At 32.6% G+C, this 26,711-nt stretch overlaps 3 protein-coding genes across 3 annotated transcripts in view; 2 read left to right on the top strand and 1 right to left on the bottom strand.

Annotated features, from left to right (window-relative positions):
* The window catches only part of LOC115888121 (pecanex-like protein 1), a 68,734-nt gene extending 51,907 nt beyond the window's left edge, over positions 1-16,827 (bottom strand). The window contains exons 1-8 of the mRNA XM_030907705.1: positions 16,387-16,827; positions 16,099-16,244; positions 15,623-15,706; positions 15,237-15,320; positions 10,341-10,510; positions 8,758-8,985; positions 2,740-2,988; positions 2,190-2,435 (exon numbers count right to left, since the gene is read on the bottom strand). Coding sequence (XP_030763565.1) covers positions 2,190-2,435; positions 2,740-2,988; positions 8,758-8,985; positions 10,341-10,510; positions 15,237-15,320; positions 15,623-15,706; positions 16,099-16,244; positions 16,387-16,557 — 1,378 coding nt within the window. The 5' untranslated portion in view covers positions 16,558-16,827. The remainder of the gene's footprint in view (positions 1-2,189; positions 2,436-2,739; positions 2,989-8,757; positions 8,986-10,340; positions 10,511-15,236; positions 15,321-15,622; positions 15,707-16,098; positions 16,245-16,386) is intronic.
* Positions 16,828-16,980: 153 nt separating this feature from the next.
* LOC115888167 (nucleoporin Nup37) lies at positions 16,981-18,370 on the top strand. Its single transcript, XM_030907773.1, has 5 exons — positions 16,981-17,250; positions 17,310-17,489; positions 17,540-17,747; positions 17,804-17,960; positions 18,019-18,370. Exons 1-5 carry the CDS (start codon positions 17,059-17,061, stop codon positions 18,263-18,265), a joined length of 984 nt encoding a protein of 327 aa, XP_030763633.1. The 5' UTR covers positions 16,981-17,058; the 3' UTR covers positions 18,266-18,370.
* An 83-nt stretch (positions 18,371-18,453) lies between these two features.
* Positions 18,454-24,729, top strand: LOC115888153 (tumor suppressor candidate 3). The gene is made up of 7 exons (XM_030907749.1): positions 18,454-18,656; positions 18,713-18,882; positions 18,950-19,067; positions 19,135-19,275; positions 20,101-20,392; positions 24,354-24,519; positions 24,579-24,729. The coding sequence occupies exons 1-7, from the start codon at positions 18,582-18,584 to the stop codon at positions 24,592-24,594; spliced, it is 978 nt and encodes a 325-aa protein (XP_030763609.1). The 5' UTR covers positions 18,454-18,581; the 3' UTR covers positions 24,595-24,729.
* Positions 24,730-26,711: the final 1,982 nt, after the last annotated feature.

Raw genomic sequence — 26,711 nt, 5'->3', positions numbered from 1 at the left:
AATTTTTTTTAAATAAAATAACTGAACTAACTAAAGATTTTTTCAGTTTTATAGTTGTTTTCACAATATTTTAAACTGTCGCTCAAATTTTAAATATATTAATTTTCTGTATGGAGGGCTTAAAAAAGGAGGTTTATGGGCAATGGGCATATTTGAAATTTCTGTCCCTACTTTTAAGCAGGTTTCTCGGTTTGACAGTAGAGGCATTGCGATCGATACTGACACTATATTTTCATTGTTATTATACGGTTTTAAGTTTATTTTTGACAAAATTAAGTTAATTTGTTGAATTTTTAGCAGTATAACAATGAGTGTTGTGAAAAAAAACTATACAGTAGAAATAGCTCTGTACCTGACTGTGGAAATGGATAGTTCAATAAAAAAAAAAACAAAGAAAAAAAAGTAACCCAAAACTTTTCAAAGCTCCTAATGTAAAGCTGGATTTATAAACTCGGAAGTTGACGTTCAGTTGAGGTTCAGTTGCAGTTGGATGTTCGCGGCAGTTGAGGTTCAAAATTTTTGCATTTATAAACTGTAAGTTTCGGTTGTAGGTTAGGTTTGGAATTGTGAAAATTTCGAACGTTTTTCTTTCGATTTAAAAATACTTTTGGTATTTGTCAAAGTTCAAACACAGAAACACACCAAACCAAACACAGTAATCCACGATTACGCAACATATAAACATTACATTAACAGAAATAATGAAACAACAATAAGGGTAATTTTCCAATGCCACGGCGTACTGTGCTTCACGTGATCGACAGGCGCTTATTCATTGGCTGTCGCCGAACGTCGCCAGCGGTCGCCAACTGCCGACATAAACATTGACCATCTTTGAACTCCGTTGAACGTAAAACGAACTGCCAACTTTTCGACCAACTGACTTTATAAATGCGCGCGTTCATTTCATAGCGTTGAACATTTTGAACGGCAACTGAACCTCAACTCCCGAGTTTATAAATCCAGCTTTAGTAATATGACTATTTATTTTAAAAAATTATGATAGATGTTAAGAAAAACATTAAAATTATCAGTGTACAGATTTATTTAAAAATCATATTAATAGAGAGTATATTTAACTTAATATTTTATTTACAAACCTACCTCATACTCGTATTAATAATAAAGTAGATATCAACAGAGGGAACTTTAATTACAGATCAAATCAAATGTATACATATGTATTTATAACACAATTGTTAGGTGACATTGAACATAATACATCTTCAATTTAAATGTCTGTAAAACAGTCATAATTGGCAAAACTTTGCTAATGACATTAAAACTTACAATTTAGACAAGTTAAAAAAAAGTAAAAAGTTACGAGACACACAACACCAATCAAACAAGATAAGTGCAATGTTTATATTAACCTAACCTAACCAAACCACTACTAGTTTAAAAGTTTTTAATGTTTATTATTAGTATCACAATGAACTGCACGTAAACATGTCCATTGAATCATGAAAAATTATGAAACTTTAACCTGCATCAGCAAAATTATTAATAAATCACTAACACACTCACATCATAAACTATTTAATTCACATTTCTCATCAAGGAACAATTACTGTTTACATCAAATCAAAGGTTGAACTGGTGATACGTTTGTTGCTGGAACTTCTATATTTTTTCTACACCAGTTGAAGAAAACATTTACTTTAGCAGCTTATATTTTTCTTCGGCCGTGTATGCACTAAATAGAACCCCATAATAAAACATTCTTATAATAACAACTTAGGAAAAGAATATCTAAAACCGGCATCTGATATAACCTAACTAAAATTTAAGGTTTTGTATTCACAATTTTAGCTACGCACATTGCTCAATTAGAAAAAAAACACGTTTCTAAAAGCTAACTCTGGTAAAAATATGCCCAAGTATTAACTTGGCTCTATAATTTATAACAAAATAGTTATTCTTGCCATAAGAATCTGTGTATTTCTAGTTTCAGTATCCACACATGCGCCCCTAACGGAGATTTTCGAACTTCATTTAGATCATGAAATCTGGGCCCAAAATGTTTGCGTTCGATTCGCCTCCTCCTTTTAGCCTTCATAATTTTCTGCTATGCGTTCCAATTGTACCAACTTATTTATTTGTAGAATAAAATAAACTACTTTGAAATTAAAATGACAGGCACGTCTATCACTGTTAAGGATTTTGTCGTTGGACAGACTATAACTTACCATAATAGGGACATAAATTCAAATGTTGATTTCTTGTCAAACTTGTGCTGGGCGGCGGTAAAAGATTATTGTTGTTATTTTTACATCCTATCACCTCCAAACTGTTGGTGTTAGCGGGAATGACAGGCGGGGGGCAACATGTTTCCAAGGCCGTTGAACGGAAACGTCTAACGCCATCTTTGCTTTTCGGTTTGAAGTAGAACCCTTCCGATGTGAGCGCCTGGTTAGGATTCTTGTCAATGTAACCTAAAAAAAATATATGCGGTTGAAATTTTGGTTTGTGTTATTACGTGTTGTGTGTTTTGTTTTTTAAAGTCAGGTGGAGGAAAAATGGAGGGAAAAGTAAATGTATACCCAGAGAGTTATGTTAGCCACCAATAAAGCTTGTATATAATCTCGTATACAGGGCAGCGCACTCATTCGCCTCGGTTGATTATATGAAAACGGAAAGATGTAGAAACAAAATATTTTATGGGTATATGTGGGGAGGCAATGTGCACAATTTAAAATTATTATGAAATGTACAGGGTAAAAACAAATTTAGACAAACCTAATTCTAAACTTCCAGTTGCTTTTATTTCTGACTGTGTGGCTGTAGGTAAAAAATTCAAACTACTATTGGTAAAGTTGGAGTGTCTCCTATCGCTGGTTCCCACGTTAGTAGAAGAACCTTGCTCCGATTCTACACTCTGCAATGAGGGCCTCTGACCGATTAGAAGTCCCGAATCTGAGACTTGCAGGTCGGAATTCCCAAACAGTTTGTTTGCTAGGATTTTATCAAAAAGAGCCCGCTGCCTTCCTGAAAAAAAATATATCGCGTAATTTTCGTTCATTTTAGATAAAGTTTATTTTTTACAATTTCTTTCGGTTGTCACATAGTTTACTAACTTTATGCGATGATTTTGCCGTTATAGTGTAGCATTTCGTCGGTGAAACGTGATAAACTGCTAACTCCATTATTCCTAATTTTACAGGAGAGCAAAAAAACGGTACAAAAAAATATGTACACATGTAGGAAGTATTTTGATGGGTTAATATGATAAAGAGATAAGAATTTTATTTGCTGGGGAACAATAAAACTCAATATTTCGTGTTACGTCATTTTTTTCAGACACAATAGGGAGATAGCAGATATTCGTCTTGCAGAAATAAGAAATAAAAATATACTTCTGGAGATAGCAACCTTTATTGTTTGAAATTTTGAAAATGGAAATGAATATTACTCAAACAGATTTAGAAATAATCAATTAAATTAAAAAAACATATTGATAACCATATATTTATAATATCGTCGGTCTAGAAGCAAAACATACAAGTCCAAAAACGAATACATTTTTAATGAAAATTTTAATTTTTTTTTCATTTTTAAAGAACTGAAGTAGCAGAATTTTGGACTTAATTAATATGAAAATAACTTAAAAATTAAACTTATATAATTCTTAGAAGATATGGTAGAATCCTTCCATACTTATCCTATTTTTTTTACAACGGTAGTAGACCGAGCTTGGAAGACCAGTGCGTGATTTTATTAAATTTTTATTACTTTTCTCCTTATTTCTTTAATTTTTATAAAAATTACGTATCATTTACGTGGAAAAACGTTGAAAAAATTAAAACTGATTAGGTATTATGGAAACTCTTGTACAAATAAGTAATGTTATTTAAACTATTTATAGCAGGCCGATGAATTTCTCGTATATAGAGAATTTCGTTTTCCCCTTACCCTTTACGGATACCCCGTATTTACAGAACGGATCTACGCAGGGTCGGACTGGCCATATTATATAGATAACTATTAGTCGGGGGCCAGCCTTCGCGAGCCCCCTTTATAGTTTATTCATTATTCATTATTTATTGTTCATTATTTATTCTTAACAATATTTGCTTTTGTATTGCATTATGGAATTTGCATTGCATTGGTTTACCTTGCATTAGGGTAGTTCCCTCATTTCTATACAGGGCGAGTCTTAAATAAGTGCAAATATGTTCAGGGCTGGTAAATCTCGATAAAAGAAATAGTATTTTCTCTTTACCGTTTTTTCAAATAAATCCAAAACAACCGAGTTATTTCACTTTTAAAATTTCCAATTTTTGGCTATAATTTTGAGAATCATTGGATTTTCTTTCTTGTAAATTTAATCTACTACCTATGTTACCATATTACAAACAAAGTATGTTTTCAAACTAAAAATTAAAAAAAAAATTTTTTTTAAAAATTCCAAATTTTCAAAAATAAATAAATTTATATAAAAAAACTCATAATCGTGTTTCTTGGGTCGAAATATACTACCCTAAAAATATTTGCACTTATTTAAGACTCACCCTGTATATAATAGGGAAAAATTGACCTGAAAAATTGAAAACGTAAGGCGAAAAAATACGCAAAAAAACACAGCCCCTCCTTACATTGCCACTCGGGCCCCTTTTTAGCCTAGTGCGACCCTGAATCGACGCGTACTGTACTAAAAAAACAATCGAGTAAGAATCTGTGTGTTTGCTTTAGCGTGATCGTAACGGAAATTACGGAGATAGCAGCATTTCGGTGGCTATTTCAGATCACTAGGAGTTAGCAGATATTATTGAGTTATAATAAAAAATTTTCTTTAATGAGAAAAAATGTGTTTGCTTTCCCTACTTATAGAGTATTTTTTTCTCTTTCTAATGGTATAAAAAGACTTGAATTAACGTAAAAAATGGAGTTAGCAGGTTATCACGTTTCACTGACGATTTTCATTTTCCAAATGCTACTTTGTTTTATTATAGACGGTATTTTATTATTGTATCGATATTCTTTTTACATTTCTACAACACTTAAATTTCGGAACGCTCTCTAACGAAAATATTGGATCGTACCCTGGTGTATCGATAAGACGGGAAACGTCAAAATCGTCACCTCGGATTTGGCCGTTGCCGAGGTCACCGTGCCATTTTTGAGAGAAATTTATTTGGCTGGTATTTTTCACAATATGGGAATAATATTGTGATTTTGTTATCCTATAGATGGTTGAAAACTTCACATGCCTTTCTTTTAGATTCCAGTTTTTTTGATGAGAAGTGTCCAGCCCTTATTTGAGAAGAAATGTTAAATTATTGATTGTGTGCCTTCACAATGAGGTAAATTAATACCGTCGTAAATTTTTCAAGTTTTTTTAAATGTAAGGTTAACTTATACCGTGCATTTCTTTTTAGGTTTTTCTCTAAAACGGTATTGAAATTTGGAAAAGTATAAAAGGGATTAGGTCGACTCAGCCTTAAATGAGTACTTGGGATTCACAATCCTGAGGTAATAATAGGCGGTTGACGCGTAGTGCTAGCCACATTACCTTCCTTGTATACCGAACGGCTCTAGTATGGCAAGCTGTACCTTGCTACTACCAAGGCGTCAAACGCTATATACGGGAGCTATTATTATTATATAGAAAGGATTAACCATTTTCGAACAAACAAAAATTTTTATGAAGAATGTATTTTTCTCAAAATGTCAATAATAAAAAAGTTTTTCCTCTTGTAAAGACGATCCAGGGAACTAACTGTAGACCTTGAATAAAACAACAATAACTTGTTTTTATCCAAACAATCACGACAGAAACATCGTATATAGTTAGAAAACTATGTTACAACCAAAAAAAAAAAAAACAAAAAGATATCTAAAATAAATACAAATATTATATCATAGTATAAGGAAACTAGTAGCTTTACTTCTTGTTAAATCCTTTGTTCTTTTTCTGCCACTTTATATGACCTTGTTCTCGAGTCCCTTGACCACTGACGTAGATGTATAGTCGTGGTCTATAACTAGGCAAAGTATAGTCGTGGCACTCGCCATAGTTTCACAGAGATGTATTTAGGAAAATATTAAGTTCACAATAAAATAAAATAAAATAAAATGATCTTCGAGTAGAAATTTGCTTGAAAACAGAATATTTTCACATTTCGTGTAGTAACAATTCTTCTGTATCTGAAAATCTTCTGACGGGAAGAAATGCGGAAAAAATATATAATGACATATTTTTATATTATTATCTATTTCAAAGATTTTCTACAACTTTTTTAATTTAAAACAAGTTTAATTTTAACATTAATGTGTTTGTTTTGTAGTAATATATTGGTTAGGTGATTTTCATTGTATAACTAATACATTGAACCACACATTGTACTAAATAATAAAATAACATATTTAAACTTCAATAATTGCTAATAAACATTACAGAAATTTCAAAAGAGAAGAGAAGCAAGAACAATGAGAAATAGCATCACTACTTTCTCGCGTAATAAAAAAGATTTTTTTAGTTATTGTTACCGAGTCCTGGAGGTACCGAAAGAACCGGGCATTGATAATTTCCAGTCCCGGTTCTCTGATATCTCAAAAGAACCGTGAATTTCCGGTTCTGAACCCTAGTTACCATATTATCAAGAAAGTATTTTTTTACTAAAAACTAAAAAAATTCCAGATTTCTTTTTTCAAAAAAATTGCGCAGAAAAATCCTCATGTTTCTGGGACCAAAATATACTACCCCTAAAATATTTGCACTTATTTAAGACTCACCCTGTATAGGGAGATTCACGGTTATGGTACGTTATAGCGTTTCCGGAACCGGAGCTGTTTTTCGAACCGGTAATTTCGGTACCATGCCTCTAAGGAACCGGGATTTCCATTTTATTTGGTACTTTCGGTACTAGCAATTTTAGTTCAATGATGGTGAAGTTCGTTAAACAGCTAGCAAGGAATGGTGGTCAAAAGTAAAATCGATAAAAAATTGAGGTTTAAATGAAAATAATATCAAATTATTAAGTAGTAATAAGAGAAAAATTAACCTGAACACAAATATGATCATAAATGACTCTCAAAAAAACTCAAAGCACAATTTTTTGAATTATTACTACAACCAATAGCAGCACACAGTAAGGCACTCATTTTTTGTCAATACGTCTCTGTGCTGGGACGCAACGCTCGAACTCGAACTCAACTGAAACGCTCTGCCGATATTCGACAGATTATAAAAACTGGCAGAAAATATTAAATATTTTCTGGAGTGCAACTACTCTTTTCCTTCTACTATGATTATATTGTGTATATAGTCTATAAAATGAATAACTTTGAATTTTGACCGTTATTTTTTACCAACATGGCAAATATAAAATCCCTCTGTCAAAAAAGTTACTGATATTCTTTAAATTGAGTGCCTGAACGAATCAGATAGGTAACTGTTTTTACTTTCGTGAAATAGAAAAGGAAAATAATAAAACAAGTGACAGTTCTTCCTCTTCTTGCAAAAATCAACACGAAATGTCATAATGTCAAAAGTAAAATGTCATCAGCTTTTGACATTTCTAAATATCAGACCAATGCCGTCTCTAATAGAACAGTCACGAAGAGATTTATGACGTCACGCTAGTTAGATACTACGGAAAAATATATAAACGCAGCCTAGGGTTGTCTGTCGTTTAAAAATTATTATCTGTCGTTCTTGCGACGTGCTCTATTGAATATGACTGTACGATCCATTTTTGTATGATCAAGAGGATTTTGACTTTGGCAGTTAAACATATTCTAATGTAAATTGTTTATCATATTTTTATTTCATGTAAACTATATCATTTTTAAAATACAAACCAAAAATACGAAGAATAATTATTTTTTCCATGTATTCTACAACATATTTATTAAAATAACATATATATTTATTAAAATACAACATATTTATTAAAATATGTTGTAGAATACATGGAAAAAATAATTATTCTTCGTATTTTTGGTTATAATACGAAGAATAATTATTTTTTCCATGTATTCTACAACATATTTTAATAAATATGTTGTATTTTAATAAATATATATGTTATTTTAATAAATATGTTGTAGAATACATGGAAAAAATAATTATTCTTCGTATTTTTGGTTTGTATTTTAGAAATGATATACTAAATATTCTACAACATATTTTAATAAATATGTTGTAGAATACATGGAAAAAATAATTATTCTTCGTATTTTTGGTTTGTATTTTAAAAATGATATAGTTTACATGAAATATACATAATATACAGTTTATAAATACGATATGTATACATATTTATGGTAATAAATACTTTGGCAAATACAACTATGAGCAATACAAATGCAGCAAATGTTTTACAATATACAAATAATGAATCGGTACATAAGATAATGGGTAAAATGTAAAATATATTTTAAATTTTGTGGTTTGAAAATCGATCTAATTTAACAAAAACAATCAATATCTACTAATAGTGATGTATTATTATTTGCATTCACAAATTTCATATGTATATTTTGCAAGTATCAACGACCGAAAAATTATATTTGCAAATAATACAATATCATAGAAAAAAAGGCGTCAGTGATGGCTATGAAATAAAGATGGCTGTGATTTTATCGCTGTCATTGGGTGTTCTATTAGAGACGGCATTGCGTCAACATGGCCGCAAGTTGCTAACCTAATAAAATTAACAATAGAACAGCCCGCGGGAACTGTCAAATTTAAAGTTATTCGTTTCACAGACTATATTAAAGAATTAGTCTATGTTATTATTTTACTATAATTACCTTGAGGATAGAGTTTTTCCAAAGAGACGTCCTTATCATCATTGAAAACATTTATTGTTACAAAATCGTCTGTTTTTGGTCTTTGGTGTTTCGATTTCTTTTCGCTCCTCCGGTGTTTCGAGGTTTTTGGTGCCTGCGCTTCAACATCGATCGAAGCCTGAGCCGTATGCCCTTCTGAATCATCACTGCTTTCAGAGGAATTTTTTCTATGGACTTCTGCTTTTAAATCTAACACATACATTTTAATTTGTTAGAAAATGTAAGACCTTATTGGAAACTGCATTTTTGCAATAAAAAAAATTGAATTTTGTTTTACAGCAACAATCAAATTTTAATTTTGACATTGACAGATGTCCGTCAATTGAATTATCGCCTCAAATCAAATGACAATGGCAATTACTAAAAAGAATATGCAGTAATTTACGAAATGCCGTAATGACGTCACCAATCTCTTTCATCTGGTTGGCAAGTTACTGAGAGAGTTCGACTATACCGGGTGCGTCTCCCTATATCACCCCTATAATTTTTTATTTTTTCAGATAAAAAAACGAGATTTGATATGTTAGTATATGACATAAATTGGGATTGATTGACGTATTCAATTGTTTTTAGTCACTTCCTGTTTCACCGGAAATGACTACAACTTTTGATTTTTAAATGGCACCCTCGGTATTTTTTTACTTTATTCGATAGAAAATGGCACTCTGAATAGAATGACATATCATATGTCAACTTTGACATTTTCTCGTGTATTTGAAATTGTAACATGCGGTTCATAACGATAATTTGACTCGAAATACCAAGTGTGTGATACCAAATTATTCATAAAAAAATGCTTTTTCCAAATATGCTAATGAGCCACACTCGTTCCCTTTGAAAAAATTCAGATATGATTAAAAATACGATTTGTGCATCTTTCAACCGACCAGGACAAGACACAAAAAACATTAGACGATCAAATATATTTTTCCAATATTTTTTCCTTGAAATAAAAATTAGTGATTTTAACACAGCCATGGCACTCTAGATTGATATTTAAAATAAGATTTTTTTTATTCGGAGTGTCATTTTCTATCAAATAAAGTAAAAAAAATACAGAGGGTGCTATTTAAAAATCAAAAGTTGTAGTCATTTCCGGTGAAACAGGAAGCGACTAAAAACAATTGAATACGTCAATCAATCCCAATTTACGTCATAATATACTAACATACCAAATCTCGTTTTTTTATCTGATAAAATAAAAAAGTTATAGAGGTGAGCCACTTTTGAGACGCGCCCGGTATATGACGGGACGTTGAATAATGGCTGAACATTCTATACCTGTTTTTTTTTTAATTTTTTACCAAGCATATTAGCTCACAGCGATCAACAATGATGAAATAGTTGGCAATACAAACGAATTTGAATATCGTCAAAAAATTAATTATATTATTGAATTTTTGGTTTGTTTTTCTCTAGTGGTAACAGCTGATAAATATTCGAATTACTTAAATTTACTGCCAAGTAAACGAGCAAAATAGATAATCTGTCACTCATTGTTGATCACCCCATAGGAAGAGACGTTTTTTTTTTATTTAAATTACCTATCGTACTCGCGGGTGGTACTTCTATGCCGTCCAATGCCGGAAAATCTGAAGATTCTAAGCTTTCGATACTGTGAAGCACTCTTGCTTGGGATATTAACGTATTTAAACCACCAGCTTGTTCTACGGTTTTTGGCCAAAGTTCTTTTAGCTCAACAGGCTCGTCAGGACTAATAATAAATAAGCAATAATTAGAGAACATTTTAAATTGCATGCAAATTTATTTAAACATTGAATAAATGTATACAGGGTGGTACGAACTGTATTCCGGAAACTTCGGCAGCATATTCTGCAGATAAAAATAAGTAAAAAAGTTCGTATAAATGTATGTCCTAAAATGCTTAGTTTCGGAGATACAGGGTGTAGAAGTTCTATTTTTATTTCGTTTTTTTCCAAATAATTTCTGTGGTAACGCCAATATTTAAATGAAAATTGGTGTCTGGGAGTTTTTTGACATGAGAAATTTGATTTTGATGTCAATATGACTCATACTTCTAGAGGGCGCCACCTACACATTTTTTTATCTGTGTTGAAAAGTAATAACTTTTCGTTCGTACCTGTATAAAACTAATCAGTAAAAAAATATACATTTACGACGTTTTTTGCGTGAAAAATGGTCTCTTGGTAAAAATCGCCACGAGTAATGGTTCTCGAGATATTTGGAATCGAAATTATTAATACCTGTCATGATTGACATAAATTAAACATGTTCACTAAACAGTTATTAGACTGAAATCGTAAATTCGAAATGTTTTTGTGCCAAAAGTTCAACAGAAACTGTTTCATCATTATTTTTTCGAAGGAAATTTTATGATTAATTTAAAAACATAAAAAGTTCCTAAATTTCAAAATAAAAACACTAAATCACCACAATACACCAAAACACTTTTACTTTTACACTGAATCACATTCCAGTGTAAAAGTAAAAGTGTTTTGGTGTATTATGGTGATTTAGTGTTTCTATTTTGCTGTGTAACACCAAAGGTTCCAACCCTCAACTGTAATCCTAAATTTATCATTTCAGTCAAATGAAAGGCAATGAAAAAGCAAATGATCTAGCTAGGAAAGGAGCGAACACTCCACTAACTGGACCAGAACCGTTCTGTTTTCCAAACGGGAACCAACTGAAAGCGGAACTGAAGAATCTGGAACACTCCATCCGTAAGTTGGAATGGGTGTCCTCCAACGCTGTAAGACACTCGAAAAAGTTCCTCAGAACTTACGACCGAGAAAAATCAAAGGTTTTCCTTGATTTAAGTAAAAACAATCCTCGGATTGTCACGGGGTTTCTAACAGGACACTGTCTCCTCAACGAACACCTCAATAGGCTGAATTTGAGAAACAACGGCGAATGCAGATTCTGTGGGGAAAATGGGGAAACACCAGAACACCTTATCACTAAGTGCGCCGAGACGTTGGTACGGCTGATGGCGAGGATGGAGAGCTGGCCTCTGTGGAGCCGTCTCAGATACTGGCTTTTGTTAAAGCCCTGAGACTGTATGATGAGTTATAACTCAAGAAAGGGGAACACACAATAGATCTTTAAGGTCGCGGTGATTAACTCATGTATTGACTATTTCCATTCTAAGTATCTTGAAAAGGGTTGCTCGTAGCGATTTTTACGAAGAGACATTTTTTACGTAAAAAATCGCGGAAATGTATATTTTTTCACTCAGTAGTACGGACGAAAAGTTATTACTCTTCAAAACAATTAAGACAAATGTAGGTGGCGCCAGATGCAAGTAAGAGTCATATTGATATCAAAATAAAATTTCTCATGTCAAAAAACTCCCAGACACCAATTTTCATCCAGATATTGACGTTACATCAGAAATAATTTGGAAAAAATCGAAATAAAAATGAAACTTCTACACCCTGTATCTCGGAAACTAAGTAATTTAGGACATACATTTATAGGAACTTTTTTACTTATTTTGATCTGCAGAATATGCTGCCGAAGTTTCCGGAGTACAGTTCGGACCACCCTGTATATTTGATACCAGGATACAATAAACAAAAGATAGGATCCTTAGCGGTCCAAAATCGGTTCGCCATGCACATGACGTCACCTGGGGCGCTATTATGTACAATAGTCGGTATCGGTAAGTTACCGACAGCTATCGGTACGTACGGCCAATGGGCGTCGCGTTGATTGTTGTTGCCATAGTTTTAGCTGTCATTAATAGGACATATAGCAAATTTGTACCGACGACTCTCGGTATCTCCACCGTGAGGTTAACAAAGGCACGGTAGAGATACCGATCCTCGTCGGTACAAATTTGCGATATTTGCCATAGGACCGATCGGTAATTATGACAACAACAATTAACACATTTTTACTATATACAAATCCGTATTGAGAGCCGTCGTAACTTACCGATACCGACGCGACGATTGTCGATGCCGTGTCCAGAATAGCGCCCCTGGGGCGCTATTCTGTAAAATCGTCGGTATCGGTAAGTTACGACAGCTCTCGATACGTATTTGTATATAGTAACAATGTGTTAATTGTTGTTACCATAGTTATCGATCAGTCCTATGGCAGATATCGCAAATTTGTACCGACGAAAATCGGTATCTTTACCGTGCCCCTGTCAACCGCACGGTAGAGATACCGAGAGTCGTCGGTACAAATTTGCGATATCTGTCATAGGGCCGATCGGTAACAATGACAACAACAATCAACACGACGCTCATTGGCCGTATGTACCGATAGCTGTCGGTAACTTGCCGATACCGACGATAGTACAGAATAGCGCCCCTGGATAGTAATTTTCGAATTAACGGCTGTGACAGACGTCGAACCACAAATCGGGAATAGACGGAATAATGGATCCCTACCCAGATGACGCGTTTCAGCTGCTAAGCTCCACCCACTACATGCGCAATATATTATCTTCTGTTAATTGTATCATGATTTGATACCAATTAAACTTTTAGTTATGTAATCGAGGGCGCAATTTTTAAATTCATTGATGCCAACCATGGACATATTCGGCGCCAAGCTGATTAACTGAAATTTAAATTTCCCGCTGGGGAAACAGGTGGTAGCCCTACTGTGTTACGAGTTTTTGGTTTAAATAAATAGTGTTCTGATACTTTAAGCTTAAAAATGTTTACTAGCAGACCTTGCAGTGGAACACTGTTCATTTTAAAACCTCTTTTAACGTGAAGTGAACAAGATGGCTTAATAGCCGTAAAAAACTCATCGCAACTTTATTAGAATATTTTGAACGGGAAAGCGGTAGTGATGGCCCTTTACGTCCTTTAAGTGCTGTTAAGAAGGTGAGTTTTGTTGATGTAAATAATAATTGTTTATATATTTATAATTAATGTATTTTTTTGATTAAAAGAAAAAAATTAAAAGTGGGCAACGCTGTGCCGGTCAAGCTTAATCACGTGATTAAAAGTTTATTTGATATGAACTATACATTTTTATAGTGACAGTTGAATGAATAAATGACAATGAGACAACCTTTGAATAAGAAGACTAAGGAAGGAGCATATCAAAAATCTTAGGTACACCGCGATGGGCCTCAAATATGGCCGACTTACATTCCGGTTTATCAGTGTCGTTCTAATTTTATTTAAAAAATGTAAAACTATGATGTAGGGTAGACGTGGGGTAGACTCAATAATTTATTGTTTTATTTTACGTTGTGAATAAATGTTGGTAGTTATTAAAATTGTTATAAAAATATATAATTCTAATAAAAATAGATAAGTTATAATAAGTATTTATTAACACAAACTTCCGATACGCTACTGAAGCAGGTAAGTCAAATTAACGTATCTAAATTCTTTGACATCTAATCTTTGACAAATCAAAGCTAAACTGCAAGAAAAATATATAATTTAGTTAATTTAAGTGAATTTCATAAATGATCGGTTTACTACACGTATGTATATTATATAGTCACTTACTAGCGAAAAGTTGTTCCATTATTTCACTCAATTTTTGCCGAGATCTACCGCACGCTACACAACCAACTATTTTAGAGTCTTTTTCGATAAATCGCGATAGTGTCACTGTTAATTTAAGTTCTGCCACAATTTCCATCTAGATTTACTACCTTTATACAACTATCAGTAGTAGAATAAATAATAAATAACATAAAATAAGCTCCGTAAAGACTGACAAATCCACAAAATTTCAAATCAAATTCAAATGTGTCAAATGAATCGTCAAACAGAACTGTCACCCTAGAGAGCTTTTACGGTGGCTTTTCCGCCCACCATGCATGAATACATGGATAGCATTATGCTCCTTCCTTAGTCTTCTTATTCAAAGGAGTCAACAGATAACCAGTGGCCTGCATATAATGTAGGCAAAAAGGTGTAGCATACCCCCAGACAATTTTTTTTATATTATCACATTTAAAATTGATGATTAACCAAACAAATGTTCACAATAAACATTTTTATGTTATTTTTATTCTAGAGGTTTATACATATTTAATCCCAAAAGACTTTTTTGGAGAAAAGATATATTTTATTTATTTTCGACTACTGCGTTATAGCCATAGATAAGGTTATAGCGCCAGTAATCATATAATCTTCCATATACTCTGCAGACCTGAATGACTGAAAGGCCAATGTGTAAGAAAGAGATAGAATAAGGAAGTAACGCGTGATTTAATTTCGTCCGTGTCGGCCGCTGTCTTGCGCAGTGATGCCAAATCTCGTGATGTTCACCCAATTTAGAGTAAAAAATAATTATATGGATTACTTATGGTATATTTTTAATTTATTAATTTGTCAATTTTGACCTACCCTGTTTTACTAACTGTGACTGTGCACACCACTGGACAACCTTGGTATAAATTATTAACCTTTTTACAATTATATTCTTAAGTAATTTAATCACACAAATGACTTTATTAAAAGCATACATACCCAGCAACAATTTCAATATCACCCAAATGAATTAATTTAGTTCCATTTTTTGATAATTCTTGAATATCAATTTCATCATCGTCTCTGAAATGATTTAAAGAATATTTTAGGTTAATTTTATTTTTGTGTTATGACATTTTTAACAACGATACCAGGTAATAAAAAATGTTGGATAGACTAAAAAGAAATCTAATGTGAAAATGAGTGACTAAAAATAAAAGTAAAAGACCAAGACCGAGACTGAACCCTACAAGACCAAGACTACTTATAACTAAAGACCGAGACCAAGACCAATAGAGAGTCTTGATCTTGGTCTTACATTTGCTTATCACTAAATATATTTAATGTGTAATATTTGTACCCATTATTGCTAACTTAAAACATACCTTGTTAATATAGAAAGCTTTCCAACACGGAGTACTCTTGGGCCTTTATTTGACATATCCTGAAGTTCGATTCCCTCATCCTCTCTACAAGTATCAGTAAATAGATTAAACACGGAATAAATTTAAAAAAGCACTAAGCTGCGCAAAAAAAAACAATACTAACACTTTGTTTTTCATTACAGATAATACAAAAAATATCTAAATGTAGAAATATACATCAATATCAAGTTAAGGTCTAATTTCATTTTAAACATAGGTTCAATAATCTTTTTCATTGCATATAAATATGTTGAATTAATAAGAACAAAATTTGTATGCCAAAATAATTAAAAAGTTTTATGATCAAGCTGCCTTTGACTTTGACAGTTAATTTTTTTTTTCAACTATTGTTTTATCATCAACCGCAGACCACAGCACACTTGATGATAAAACTTTTGTTAAAAATGTTGTCTGAAAGTGAATTAAAGCAATGTTACCTTTCTTTGTTATCTATCACTTCATGAATACATTCCCTTGTATCATAAACATAATGTAAAAAATAGTTTCCTAATTTGATAGCTCCTAGCACTATTGCTACTAATCCACAGTAGATGTACCATATATATTTATTAGGTGGAAAATACTAAAATAGTAAAAACATTATAATTTTTATTAAACAGGTACGTAAAATGCTTCAACACAAACAGAACCTACTGTTTGACATTAGCACAATTTAAATTTTAAATTCTTATAAAAAGCATACAATAAACCTTTAGTAGACATACCACGTAAAAACTAAAAGGAAGACCCAATAAGAACAGCCATACATAGAGATGAAATGTGTTGCAAAACACATTTTGACTAGGGTCAAAAAACCAGCCTCCTGTGATTGAAGCCCAGACACCTTGTCTGAATATTTCCAATGTTTGAGATCCCATGGATTGATCTTCCCACATAGTATTAAGAAAACTCGGTTTTTATTGTATCACTTAGCTGTAAAAATCCCGTTTTGGAAAAGTCATAAAGATTTACATTGTTTTTGAAGGTTAATTCCACGCCGTGTCTCATACTTTTTATAGATCGCACTATATTAAACGAGGACCTGTATGATTCATTACTATCTACTTAAAATATACAATTCTTATCGATAATTCTCTTTTCGCAAATTTACTTTTCTAGTACTAAACAAAAACAAATTTGACAAAACTATCTTTACAACTTTTTAATCGGACTTGGCACTCAGCTGTTTTTGACATATGAAAAAAAATATCCTAAAATTGGAAATGTCAAGGTTTGCATTTCTCTGGTTTGCATTTTTACAATTCGACGTTATAAATCGCCTATAATTTATGCCACAGAACAGAAAATTTAAACACGAACTGACATAAATCAGTTAACCTAAAAATTTGTGGCGGTAATTAAACTATTTAAACGTTTTTAATTCTTTATAAATAAAAATGAAACAAGATATAATTCAAACTGATTATTTTCAGTCGCACAGAAAAAATACCTCCGATCCGATTTTAATTAAAGACTTTTCAGAATATGGTCAAATTTATCAAATATTATGTTCTCCGTACGAATGGACCAAAGATATTATGATTCTTGCTTTTGAAAATAAATTAGTGCTAATTTCGTTATCTTTTAAGGTAAATTTAATGTAGAAAATGTTGGAAAAGGATATTTAATATTTTTTTAAATTTTTTAGGAAAATGTAATTGTGAAAAAACTATACGAATGTGCCCACCCAAGCAGATGTACAGCACTGAGTCTTTCGCCGAATACATCATTCGTAGTTTTACCAAACCAGATAGTTTTTGCAACAGGAGCAGCGGATTACAAAATAAGAGTTTACGAAAGTGATATGCAGGAAAATAACACTTGTAGAGTAAGATAGTGTAACAATTAATATTTAAAATAATTGTAATAAAATTATAGGTACTAAGTGGTCATACTAGCTATATAAATAATGTTGCGTTTGACTCTGAAAACACATATTTGGCTTCGGCTAGCGATGACAATTCTGTGAAGATCTGGAATAATAACGAGTTTAGTTTAAAAACTACATTCTTGCTATCTTCTCCAGCAATGGTAGTGTCTTGGCATAGATCTGACTTAGGAAAATTACTTATAGCAGAAAAAATAGGTTTAGTATAGTAATAAAAAACTGACAGAATATAATTTTCTTTTATATACTTTTAGGAGTAATTAAATTTTATAATGTTGAAACAGAAACACCAATATTATCTTTAGATTTTGCAAAATCTTTATCTTCAGCTCATTGGGCACCTTCAGATAGCCAACTTCTAGCATCATTGCAACTGGGAGAGCTATTATTATGGGATTTAACTAAACCATGGTAAGTTACCTACATATAGATTTAATAAGTATATAGATTAATTTAATTTTTTTTCTAGTTTGCCTCAACAGAGTACTATTCTTTTTTCTGAAAACGGTGGCCACATAAAATTCTCTCCACAAGGCGAGTTACTAGCCGCTGTCAATAGCCTGGATGGTACCATAAAAGTTATACACACTTTGACCCAAACGGTTAGGCTTACTGCAAACGTCTCTCTACCTTCGAATCTAGAATGGCATTATCATTATCCTATTGTATGTATCGGAGATGACTCGAAATTGTGTTTTTGGAGAGTTCATAAATAAATTTGTACATGTTTTTGTATTTCTTATAATAACGTCTATTTTTTGTAATTAGGATACACCCTGGCATATATCTAATATATTTTCATAGTTATTTAAATAAAAATAGTTTTTATAAACGATCCGATACCAAATCCTTTTTCCGTATCATTTCCGTATGCCTCTCACAGATAGGCAACCAAATATACAGGAATAATATCTGACAAGCACATAAGACACGTTGACAGTACTCAGGTTTTTTTCAGATAAATATCTCTTCTACAAATAATTCGATTTATGTGATTTGCTCTAAACGTGTTACGTTACCATAAGCCTAAAAATGAGGAGACTACTTTTTACTATATTAGTAATTCTTTCTGTTATAATTTACACGGACAGTCAAGCCAGAAAACCGGTAAGTTTGTTAAATGTATACTCCCAATTTACTAAAAGTATGCCTCGTTTTTCTAGTCGTCTTTAACAGAAAGGGTCCAACAGCTTACTGATTTAGCCAGCAAAAAATCTGTTTTAAGATTCAACACTAATAAGTTTAGAGAATTTGTTAAAGCGAACCCCAGAAACTATTCTGTCATCGTTATGTTTACCGCTTTGGCACCCCAAAGACAGTGTCAAATTTGTCGGTAAGAATTCACTATTTCTATAATTAGTAAGTAAAAGTTACCGTATTTTTAATTAAATATTTTCCAGGCAAGCCAGCGATGAATATACAATTGTGGCAAATTCATTCAGATATTCGCAAAGTTATTCCAATAAGCTTTTCTTTGGTATGGTTGACTTTGATGAAGGCTCTGAAGTATACCAGATGGTGCGTTTATTAATACTTTTTTACATATAAAAATAGATAATGAATAAATATTTATTTTCATTTACAGTTAAGACTGAATACTGCTCCAGTATTTATCCATTTTCCTCCTAAAGGCAAACCGAAAGCTGCCGATACTATGGACATTCAAAGGATTGGCTTTGCAGCTGAAGCTATAGCGAGATGGATTAATGACAGGACAGACATTCCGGTATAAAATTTACTCAGTTTTCCTCCATAAAAAATGACAGTAGACTTTGAAAAACTTCACACAGGCGAATTTTTTTTAAAATTTGTTGCCAAAACCTGAAATACGAAAGTTGGTTTGCAAAGAATATATCAAGAAAAAGAAGGTAAACTGCCTTACTTAAAAAATGTTCCATGTTACGCCATCTATTGTGGGAGGCTGAGTTTAAAGCGAATTATTCATGAGAAAATTAACCTGAACACAAACATGATCACAAATGACTCTCAAAAAAAACTCAAAGCACAATTTTTTGAATTATTACTACAACCAATAGCAGCACACAGTAAGGCACTCATTTTTTGTCAATCTGTTTCTGTGCTGGGACGCAACGCTCGAACCTCGCAGATCGACGGACGGAACTCAACTGAAACGCTCTGCAATCTGCCAATATTTGACAGATTGTAAAAACTGGCAGAAAATATTTGGGAGAGTGCAACTACTCTTTTCCTTCTACTATGGTTGTAGTCACATAGTCCGAGCCATTTATGAAAAACACCCAGTATTCTATACTATGTTATTATAATTCATTTTAGGGGTTTTGGCTACGTTTTCGAGAAAATTCGCCTGTGTACCTTAATCGATAATAATTTTCTTTTAGTCAGCCCTGAATGTCATTTATAAAAACGTTTTTCTCTATTAAATATTCCTTTTTGAAATATTAATATTTTTCAAAAAAAATTCAATTTTTCAATCACTAAATTTTTAATGAATGACGTCTAGGATCTGACAAAAATTATAATTGGTCATCGTTGTTTCAAAGGCTACTGTGATGCTGTTTTTTATCCGTAGATTCGTGTATTCCGTCCACCGAACTACTCAGGCACCCTCGCCATAATTATATTGTTCTCCTTTGTTGGCGGCTTTTTGTATCTGCGAAGAAACAACCTGGAATTCCTGTACAACAAAACGATGTGGGGCGTGTGGGCTCTGTTCTTCTGTTTCGCCATGACGTCGGGGCAGATGTGGAATCACATCAGAGGACCGCCGTTCGTTCACAAGAATCAACAGGGCCAGGTTGCCTACATTCACGGAAGTTCGCAAGGGCAATTTGTGTTCGAAACTTATATCATCATGGCATTGAGTATCCTTTTTTTAATATTGAACATTCATATTTCACATAAGTTCTTTTGTTAGGGAAGTACTGACGTTTTGCGCAAGTTCAAAATTCCCCAAATTTAAAAAAAAATAAAATAGATGCAGTTCTTAAATTACTTAAAATCGGCTTGTCCAAAATTGTTCAAATTTGGCTTGTGTATTCAGCATAAGCAAACCTTTAAAATATATACAGGGTGGTCCGAACTGTATTTCGGAAACTTCAGCAGTATATTCTGCAGATAAAAATAAGTAAAAAATACGTATAAATGTATGTCCAAAAATGCTTAGTTTCAGAGATACAGGGTGTAGAAGTTTCATTTTTATTTCGGTTTTTTCTAAATAATTTCTGAAGTAACGTCAATATTTGGATGAAAATTGGTGTCTGGGAGTTTTTTGGCATGATAAATTTGATTTTGATGTCAATATGACTCCTACTACTAGAGGGCGCCACCTACATGTGAAGACTAACGGCCGTATTCATAGTCGAGCGCCAGCCGCCCGCCGAAAAGAAGCGCTCGCCGAAGATTTCTCCGGCGAGCGCTTCGATATCGGAAGAGAAAAAAAGCTCTTTCATAGTCGGCCGCCAGCGCACCGCTGGCTGGCGAAAATGACGGCGCGTCGCCAACAAAATTTCACTTCGGGTGGAGGGTTTTAACAACAGGGAACATATTTTCTTCCTTTTTCTACACAAAATCGGTTATACGAACTTTAACATTCTCTAAATATTTAAATATTAATAATTTAAATATTTTATTGATATTGGGTAATTTAAATATTTTATTGATGTGTTCATTATTTTGTTATAATTCGTTTTAAAGTAATGAATAATATCTTCGTAATCCTTCACTTATAGTAAAAAGATTTACAATTTTTTATATACATATTTTTTTGGCTAGGTATATTTTTGGGTCGTAATAAAAAGGATATTAAGTTAATAATTTACATAATGGGGAATTCCATAGGTCTGTTCGGTTTTATTTGAAAGTTTTATGGATTCGTTTTTATTACGTTTATAAATTTTTATAGACCTTAACCTTAACCTAAGGTGCTGTGTTAAGGATTTTAAAATTATTTTAAGGGAAAATATGACCAGAGTAGAAGTAATTTATATTTTTAAATTGGCTCTATTTTTGTTTTGTGTAGATGACTGATGTTTGGTGAATTTGGTATATTTTTTCCATTTTGTGTAAATTACAAAGAGAATTAATGTAATACACGTAAAAACAATAGGAAAAATAAAAAATCATAAACATAACAAAAACAAAACGATAAAACTTTTAAATGGTCAAATAGACGGACGGAATTCATATGCCTCAAATGTAATGAATAATGGCCTCACACAAAAATACGAATCTCATCGTTCTCGTTAATCGTCACAATATTATAAATATCCATAATTAATTCAGTTTGCTTGGTGCTTCTTTCAACTAGAGAAATAAACCAGGCTAAACTGGCGGACCGCCTGGAGATGGTAAGGACATGCTCCAGTCGCCGGCCGAAAATCACCGGATGGGGTTTAAACTGCGCAAGTGTTCTTCGCCTGGAGATCGACTATGAAACAGAAAAAAAATGCTTATCCAACCGCCCGCCGGCGAGAGAGCGGTTACTCTATATGACGGATTGGCGCACGCGTTACTTGGAGAGCGCTCGACTCTGAAATAAGAACGAAGAATTTCGGGAAAGCTCCCGCCAGCATATACGTATTACTTTTTACAAATATACTCAGCCTAATCTCCAAAAAGTGAAGCCCAAACAGTGAAAGAACAATATGGAATTCTGCATAATTCTATTTCACCCGGATATTCATTTGACTGAGCATGCCTCACCTGAAGAAGTTTTCATTGGTCGATGTTTTTAAAGGGAAGTGGTTGACTGACATTTCCCCTAACCTTCAATTTTATTTATATTTTTATTATTTATAACACATTATCATGGAGTTGGAAAAATATCAAAAAATAGTTGGAAACAATAAACTAAACAAAATCACTCTTTTACGCGCACAAATAAAAAGTTATCCAAACAGAACTAAAACAACATTCAATCGGAGTTTGGCGCAATCGCAGTTCAATCCATATCCGGGTGAAATAGACTTATGCAGTTTTAATATGGAGCTGGGTTATGTTGTCTTTTTCTTACGGCACAGAAATTGCACACGGGGTTAAATAGGGAACCCTGAGTATATTTGTAAAAAGTAATATGTATATGCCCGCCAGCGGGAGGCTGGCGATCGACTATGAATACGGCCGTTAAAGTAAATAATGTTCTAAGTGCCAAAAAATCGATTTGTCATGTTTTATTTGTAAAATGTTTTAAGTTCCATAACCAACAACAAGTATAAATGGCTAAGTGCCACGGCTATTAAACTGTATTAAAAAAAAATCCAAACAGAGACACCGTCCGTTCTTATACATTGGTTATATAACAAAAAATTTTGTTTAACTCAAAATATTGATTTGGGCACTAAGAGCATTATTTACTTCAAGTCTTCATGTGTTTTAACTGTTTTGAAGCGCAATAGCTATTTGTCCGTACCTGTATAAAACTACCGAGTAAAAAAATATACATTTCTATGATTTTTTACATAATAAATATCTCTTTATAAAAATTGCTAAGAGCAACCGTTCTTAAGATATTTAGAATGGGAATAGTAAATACATGTCATTATTTACGAAAAATAAACACGTTGAGTAGATAGTTATTTCACTGAAATAATAAACTTGTGAAATTTTTATTTTCTAAAATTAATCACAAATTTTTCTGCAAAAAATGATGATAAAACAGTTTCTGTTGAACATTTGGCACAAAAACATTTCAAATTTATGATTTCAGTCTAATAACTATTTAGTCAACATGTTTAATTTATGTCAATGATGACAGGTACTGATAATTTCTGTTCCAAATATCTCGAAAACCATTACTCGTAGTGGTTTTTACCAAGAGACCTTTTTCACGTAAAAAACGTCGTAAATGTATATTTTTTTACTCGGTATTTTTATACAGGTACGGACGAAAGGTTATTACTCTTCAAACCAGTTAAAAAATATGTAGGTGGCGCCCTTTACTAGTAGTAGGAGTCATATTAACATCAAAATCAAATTTCTCATTTCAAAAAACTTACAGACACCAATTTTCATCCAAATATTAACGTTACTTCAAAAATTATTTGGAAAAAATCGAAATAAAAATTAAACTTCTACACCATCTCCGAAACTAAGCATTTTAGGACATACATTTATACAATCTTTTTTACTTATCTTTATGTGCAGAATATACTGCCGAAGTTTCCGGAATACAGTTCGGACCACCCTGTATATTTTGGCAGTTAAAAATTTGCGTGGGATTTCTTGTTTCCAACGATGATACAACACCCGGTATAACATAGTACATGTTACCCTTGTTTATATACCGTATGATCGAAAAAAAAACGGCGTCCAGTTAACGATCAATGACATTTCCCATATAAATTTATAGAAATTTTAAAACATTTTCCGATGCACGTCATCAACTTTGAGTGACAAGTAAGTTTGATTGGTGCACATTATACCACTTTCAAGTTATTTCTACTTAATTCAATATGTAGCGAGTAGCTGCTGCCTTAAAAAAATATATACAAATTATATACTAAATATATTGTTTGTCACTTTTAAATTAAGATTCATCTCATAAATCCATTACAATCTGGCAGCGCTGTCACTCAAAGTTGATGACGTGCATCGGAAAATGTTTTAAAATTTCTATACATATAAAATGATAGCGATCTTCATTTCATAGCCATCGCCGACGCCGTTTTTTTTTCGATCATACCAATCATACGGTATTAACTAGTTATTCAGCGTGAGTTAATTCTAGGAGTTCACTGATAGATGGCTAGATTTAGTGATCACTCAGAGTTTATTGATATCAAGTATCTTTTTTTGTCGTTATGTAGTTTCCTTATTTTTGAATAGATGGAGCTGTGGTGTTAGGTATGATCCTAATGACTGAAGCTGCCAAGGGTAAAGGTGACCCCAGGAAACGCAAATTCCTTGCTATTCTAGGTCTAATCTTGATTTCAGTGTTTTTCTCACTGCTTTTATCCATTTTTAGGACAAAAACCCAAGGATATCCTTACAGGTAATTTTGTTAGTTCAATTTGAAAATTAAATTTGTTAATATTTCTCTCTTTTTTGTAGTTTCTTATTTAAATAAGCAGCACTTACCACAGAAGAAATAGGTTGAAGATTATTTATTGTTTCGTTCAAGTCATGTCACAGAAACAATGAGTGTTAATTTAATAAAATATTTTTGTTTTATATTGTTTAATAACAGAAATTTTTAGGTTTACCATGTTTTTATTAACCTCGCTTATCTACAGTATATTCTGAGATTGTCTTTACAAGAGGAAAAACTTTTATTATTGACATTTTGAGAAAAATGCATTCTTCGTAAAAGTTTTTGCTTGTTCTAAAATGGTAAATCCCGACTATACTTCTCCAAATTTCCATACTGTTTAGAGAAAATTAAAAAAAAACATGAAAGTTGAATTTTTTGAGTAGCAAAGAGTCCACATACTTTTACATAACCTGCCATACATACAGAGAAGACCAGGCTATTAGTAACATAGCAAGTTACCGGACGAATTTACGTTTACCCGATTGCGTTCGTACTCGAGATTCACTGTCGGCTAGTCGGCTGGTTAGGCAGTTGCAGTTGTGCTTGGACGGGTCGGTCGTGATAGACTAGGAATACGACGCGAGGAGTGCCGAGTATTTATTATTTTCATGTTAAGTGTTTACCTTCAGTTTACCTTCTTAAGGTAACATTTAAAATAAAAATACTTTATACGATCGGTATCCATTCTTTTTAAGGACTTTTTAACCGTGCTAGGTGAAGAATCTGTTACCTCAGCAATTTGAGTACTTGAAAACGTGAGATTTTGATCCGCGGTAGCACAAATGAACACTTGCTTTAACTCCTGTTCTTCATTAATCAACACATCAGGCTTTTTGTGTTTTTGTGGGTACACGCACCCATGTGTTTCAAAATTATTAATAACTCTTGAGATAGTAGGTAAAGATGGAATTGGCCTGTTTACAAAAGTTTGTGGAAAAATTGTTGGTATATCCCGATAAGACCTATTTTGGAAATACCATTTTACAATTTGAATTTTCTCACGAACTTCGTAAACATCCATTATTTTACTTAAAAAATAAATTTTACACGAGAGCTGTCGCGAGAAACGTATTCGTTTTGGCTATTAAAACACGAATAAATACAAATTCTGACACATTCTTATCACATATCTACCTATGTTCCCTTTATTTTTATTTTATCGCATTTTTTCGCCTGCTTTTTATCCGGCGGACGGGTATACGCTAATTCGTCCGGTTCTGCCTATGTTACTACTACGGTGTGGTGGTCTGAACTGTATACCCAATAGCATATGTCGCGAAAAGCACCTTGTATAAAATTACAGCAATCCTCATTTCTAAGCCAACTGTGACGCCGTTTTTACTTCGATTATGCGGTACTTTGATTGGTAGGTCTAGATAAAAGAAGTTTCTCACCATATGCAAAAAAATGTCTCCCAAATAGTCCAAATTATTAGACAATAAACTAATCAATAATTATGAAATGTATTTAAAATATATGGATTTAGAAGAAAAAATAATACTTGAATTCAGTAGTAAAAAATCATTACGATGCGTAAATTTAACTTATTAAGACGTTTTAAATAAAATTTGAACGCCACTATAAACCAGAGATATAAGTCAATCATATTAAAGCTCCATAAGCTTTCGTCTTTGATATTTTAGAATAAGATAATCATCTAACCCTACTTTTTACATGTTAGAAGGATAATTTTCAATATCAAACAGTATACCGGGGGCGTCTCAAAAGTGGCTCACCCCTATAACTTTTTTATTTTTGTAGTTAAAGAAACGAGATTTGGTATGCTAGTATATGACATAAATTAGGATTGTTTGGTGTATTCAATTGTTTTCGGTCACTTCCGGTTTCACCGAAAATGACTACAACCTTTGATTTTTAAATGGCACCCCCGGTATATTTTTACTTTATTCCTTTGAATAAGAAGACTAAGGAAGGAGCATATCAAAAATCTTAGGTACACCGCGATGGGCCTCAAATATGGCCGACTTAAATTCCGGTTTATCAGTGTCGTTCTAATTTTATTTAAAAAATGTAAAACTATGATGTAGGGTAGACGTGGGGTAGACTCAATAATTTGTTGTTTTATTTTACGGTGTGAACAAATGTTGGTAGTTATTAAAATTGTTATAAAAATATATAATTCTAATAAAAAT

This window comes from Sitophilus oryzae, unplaced genomic scaffold, assembly GCF_002938485.1.
Source record: "Sitophilus oryzae breed Bouriz unplaced genomic scaffold, Soryzae_2.0 scaffold_684_pilon_pilon, whole genome shotgun sequence".
NCBI classification, from domain to species: Eukaryota; Metazoa; Arthropoda; class Insecta; order Coleoptera; family Curculionidae; genus Sitophilus; species Sitophilus oryzae.
This window is presented reverse-complemented; position numbering and strand designations above follow the sequence as displayed.